The 4,921-nt window shown below is 54.1% G+C and overlaps 1 protein-coding gene across 1 annotated transcript in view; it reads left to right on the forward strand.

The window, feature by feature from the left end:
- CCDC88C (coiled-coil domain containing 88C) overlaps positions 1-4,921 on the forward strand; it is a 113,644-nt gene that overhangs the window by 55,238 nt on the left and 53,485 nt on the right. Inside the window, exons 6-7 of the mRNA XM_021706412.1 lie at positions 1,269-1,352; positions 4,618-4,758. Coding sequence (XP_021562087.1) covers positions 1,269-1,352; positions 4,618-4,758 — 225 coding nt within the window. The remainder of the gene's footprint in view (positions 1-1,268; positions 1,353-4,617; positions 4,759-4,921) is intronic.

Below are 4,921 nucleotides of genomic sequence, written 5' to 3' on the forward strand. Positions count from 1 at the left end.
CAGGTAGGGGGTAGGAGTGTTTCCTTGCAGGTAGGGGGACGGGCTGTGACCATGCAGGTAGGGGGTGGGGGTGTGTCCGTGCAGGTAGGGAGCCAGGGTGTGTCCTTGCAGGTAGGGGTGCAGGAGTATGTATGTGCAAGTAGGGGAATGGGGTGTGTCCATGCAGTAGGGCAGGGCTGGGTGTGTGGTACAGTAGGCTGGGCAGAGGGCCACCCTGTGTCGGGCTGCAGGGTTGCAGGCCTCCCCAATCTGGGTGAAAGTGATGCCTCCTTCAGTCCAGTAGGACAGGAGGTCCCCAGTTCTGGGAGAGAGTGGCTGTCATCATTGGTGACAACTATTCTTAGAGCCAGGGCACCTTGGCAGGGTTGAGTGGGAATCCTTAGGCCGAGAAGCTACCAGCAGGTTGCCCCAGCACAGGACCACCCAGAGCAAGCATCTGCAGACCACTGTGGGCAGGTGATTGACCCTGCAGCCGCACTTGCAAATAAAGTTTTATTGGAACACAGCCACGCTTCTTGGCACGTGGTCTGTGGCTGATCATTGCTCACAGCAGTGGAGGAGTTGAGCAGGGACAGAGGCTGATTGGCCACAAAGCTTAGAATAGTTACCGCCTGACCTTTTCCAGATACTGTTGCCGGCCCCTGGCCCATACCAGATGTTCTCTATCTCCACTTGAGAATCACCTGGAGATTTGTTTAGGAGGAGAAGAGTCTGGCAGGGCACAGTGGCTTGCATCTGTGATCCCAGCACTTTGGGAGGCTAAGGCAGAAGGATTGCTTGAGGCCGGGAGTTCCAGACCAGCCTGGGCAACATAGACAGACCTCGTCTCTACAAAAAGTTCGCCAGATGTAGTGGCATGTGCCTGTAGTCCCAGCTGCTTGGGAGGCTGAGTGGGAAGGATTGGCTGAGCCCAGGAGATTGAGGCTCTGGTGAGCTGTGATCATCCCACTGTACTCCAGCCTGTGGGACAGAGTGAAGCCCAGCCTGCACGACATGGAACTAAAAAAAATAAAATAAAAGGAAGAGTGTGTCCCACCCTGATGTTTTCAGTCTGGGAGGGACATAAAGATGGGCTTTTGCTACTAGGTTGTCCAGGTGAGTCTAACACGGGTGGCCCTGGCAGGAGGTCAGGAGTGCTCTTGGTGGTGGGGGAGCTCACCAGGACTGGCAAGTGGACCGTCATCTGAAACTGTATTTCTGTGGCTGTGGTGGCCTCAGGTTTGCCCCCACTTGAAGAGTGCTTTTGTTAACATGTGTCCCCTCTACAGTGTGAGAGGAAAGAGGAGTTTATCGAAAGAATCAAACAGCTGGACATTGAGACGCAGGCTGGGATTGTGGCCCACATCCAGGAGGTAGGTGTGTGGCTGCATGGTTCAGCCATGGTCTGTGCTCCTGTGACAGCCGGGAGTAGAATCCCCACTGGTGGAAAAATTAAGGATTCCATCATCAGGCCGGGCATGGTGGCTCGTGCCTGTAATCCTTAGCACTTGGGGAGGCTGAGGTGTGAGGACCGTTTGAGCCCAGGAGTTGAAGACCAACCGGGGCAGCATAGCAAGACCACATCTCTACAATCAAAAAATTTAAAAAAGAAAATACATTACCCATGAATAATTCTGCTCATTTTTGGTTCAGACAGCACAGACACATTGATTCTGTTTGGAAAGGCGGCCGTCAATCAGCCAGCTAAAATAAAAGAGGGATAAAAATAAAATTAAAAAACACCTCAATTAAGTCTTATCCTGTCTCCATCTTCTTGCCTAATATGGACTTGGACTATTTTTAAGAACTGTTGAGTGGTTTAGGCTCAGAATGTGATTTACAAGCCCTGGAGACGTACCCTGGCAAGTGTCACTGAGCCTTCAAAGGCTGCTCCTTATAGACTCCCCGCTATGTCAGTAACGCGGCAGAAATGGCTGGCACCGCTTGGGTGTTGCAGCCGCGAGTTACAGGAGGTGCCACCAGGCGACCTGGCCCAGCCCAGGCTCAGGCCCCAGTGGGGTCAGAAGGGCTGACCAGGGGTCACTGTCCTGTTCAACCTGGCCCGAGTGAAGTCTTCCCGGGCCCTCTGCCACAGACGCTGGCAGAGGGGATGTCACTGGAAGGCAAGTCCCCCAGTAATCTACTCCCTGATCTGCCCTGCCCGCTCCTTCCAAAATGAATCTTGTGTGCGATCGTCGTGGCCTCGGGGCCTGTGAGTCATGCCTTTGGTCTGATGGACAGATGAGACAAACGCACGGGAAAGGCAGTCCAGAGCTGGCGTGAGATGGCCCAGGCTGCACGGCATGGAGCTCCGTGGTTAATGTTGCCATGGGCTGTGGCCAGGCCCCAGGGGCAGTGAGCTCTGAGGTAGGATCAGCTGTGGCCTGCTGGGCCGAGGTCCCACGAAGCTGTGTCAGGGAGCACCAGCATTCCAGCTCCTGCTTCCACCACTGCCACCGCCTGCTGGCCTGAGAGCTATCCTGCCTCCTGGTGTCCGTGTCTATGTGTTTTGAAGATGGGTCCCTCCAGAGCTTGAGGTTGGTCAGTTATCAGCCACGCATTGTCTTTCCTGCCCTTTGGGTTATTGAAGTGTACAGCAAGAGAGCCCGGCGTGGTGATCAGACTTGGAGTGGTTGTGGGGACTGTGCTTCAGAATTTGTTGGAAGCCTTTTTTTTTTTTTTTTTTTTTTTTTTGAGTCAAGGTTTCACTCTGTTGCCCAGTCTGGAGTGCAGTGGCATGAGCAGGGTTCACCGCAGCCTTGACCTCCTGGGCTCAAGTGATCCTCCCTCTTCAGCCTCCCGAGTAGCTGGAACTCCAGGCATACACCACTGTGCCTGGCTAGTTTTTTTATTTTATTTTTTATAGAGACAAGGTCTTGCTATGTTGCCCTGGCTTGTCTCGAGCTCCTGGGCTCAGGTGATGTGCCACCATGCCAGGCTGATTTTTAGATTTCTTATAGAGATGAGGTCTCGCTATGTTGCCCTGGCTGTTCTCAAACCTCTGACCTCAAGCCATTCTCCTGCCTCAGCCTCTCAGAGCGCTAGGATTACAGGCATGAGCCACTATGCCTGGCCATGGGGTACTTTTTAAAAAGCCTCTTGAGAAATCTGCTGAGTCAGAATTGGGGAGGGAGGAATGAGCCTCTGATAGAGGCTCTGTAGGTGACCAGGTACAAGCGTGTTGAGCCCTCAAGCCCAGCCATACCAGTCTTCAGGAGGCCCTGATGCATCAGAGGACATTCCCCAGGACTGGGCTGGGGGCAGGTCTAGAATGGCCTCCGGCTCCCACATTTTGAGGGAGTCCTGAATCCCTGGGTGAGATTTCTCCTGAGCCCCAGAGATCGATTGTGTCCAGATATGTCTTTTTTGGGAGAGGAAAGGTGAGAAGGAGGCAATTTCTGAGACACCGGGGGTCCCTTGCTGGTGGGCTTGCTTTGCTTTTTGTACTTTTGGGGTCTGTCTCTTTCTTGTAAGACCTTCTCTGCCTCCACCTGCTGCCCTGATTAATCATGGATCTTCTTGGTGTCCTCATGGAGTGGACGCCCACCTTGGTTCTTGTTTCCCCTTTTGAGGCCTGAGCACTAGAGTGTTTCTTCTCAAAAATGGGAGGATGGGACTGGGCACGGTGGCTCATGCCTGTGATCCCAGCAATTTGGGAGGCTGAGGCAGGAGATTCACTTGAGCCCAGGAGTCAAGACCAGCCTGGGCAACATAGTGAGATGTCATCTCTACAGAAAATTGGCTGGGAGCAGTGATGTCTACCTATAGTCCCAGCTATTTGGGAGACTGAGGCAGGAGGGTCACCCAAGCCCAGAAGGTCAAGACTGTGGTGAGCTGTGATTGTGCCACTGCACTGCAGACTGGGTGACAGAGCGAGACCCCAATTCCAAGAATAAGAAAAAGAGAGAATGATGTGAACTCAGAATAGAGCCCTCTCCTCCTCTGGGGGTCTGGGGTCCGGGTTGAGGTTGCTCATGTAGACAGAACTGTGAGCCCTGCTCCCTGCCCAGGGAAAGGGCACAGCCAGGTGTCTTCTGTGGTTGGGGACAGTGAGATACACCCCTACTGAATGTTGTTTCAGGCTATGGGTAATTCAGACCCCCCGAGATTGCTATTGGCTCAGCGCTCTGAGATGAGGGCATTGGTATCTCTGCTTTGTCTGCCTGGATTTTAAGAAGCAATGCCCAGCTCCCCCAGGCTCAGCCTTCTTGTGGGGTAACTTGACGTGGCTCCAGGGAGGCTCTCTCACCTCGGGATCTTCAGGGTGTCTCCTGTAAAATGTGTTTTCTGATCCTGAGACCAAGTTAGTGTCTTCCATGACCCAGCCCTGACAGCGGCAGTGGCCTGCATTAACCGAGCACTACGGCAGCTTGGTGATGCTTGCTGCGTGGTTTGGGAATACTTGCCACATGGTTTGGGGATGCTTGCCACACAGTGTTTGGCAACAATCGCCATGTATTTTCGTGACACTTGCCACACAGTGTTTGGCGACACTTGCCATGTGTTTCAGTGACATTCATCATGTGCTTTGGTGATACTTGCCATGCAGTATGGTGGCACTCACTGTGTGGTTTGGGGATGCTCACTGCCACCAGTGTTTGGTGACGCTCACAGTGCTGTCCCGTTGTGCCCACACAGGTAACCCACAATCAGGAGAATGTGTTCGACCTGCAGTGGCTGGAGCTGCCCGACGTGGCCCCAGAGGAGCTAGAGGCTCTGTCCAGGAGCCTGGCGCAGCACCTGCGGAGGCTGGTGGACCAGCGGGATGCGTGCACTGAGGTGGGCCGCGGACAGGGCCGTCACCTCTGCTCTCGCCTTCCCTCCTCCCTCCTTTCTCCTCCTCCTCTTCCCCCTCTCCTCTCCCTCTCCTCTCCCCCTCCTCTTCCTTTCTCTCCCCTTATGTTCTCTCCCTGCCCTTCCCCCCTTTCTCTCCTCCTCCTCC

The sequence above is a fragment of the Carlito syrichta genome, unplaced genomic scaffold (genome assembly GCF_000164805.1).
Source record: "Carlito syrichta isolate Samal-C Ts95f unplaced genomic scaffold, Tarsius_syrichta-2.0.1 Scaffold315561, whole genome shotgun sequence".
Taxonomy (NCBI): domain Eukaryota; kingdom Metazoa; phylum Chordata; class Mammalia; order Primates; family Tarsiidae; genus Carlito; species Carlito syrichta.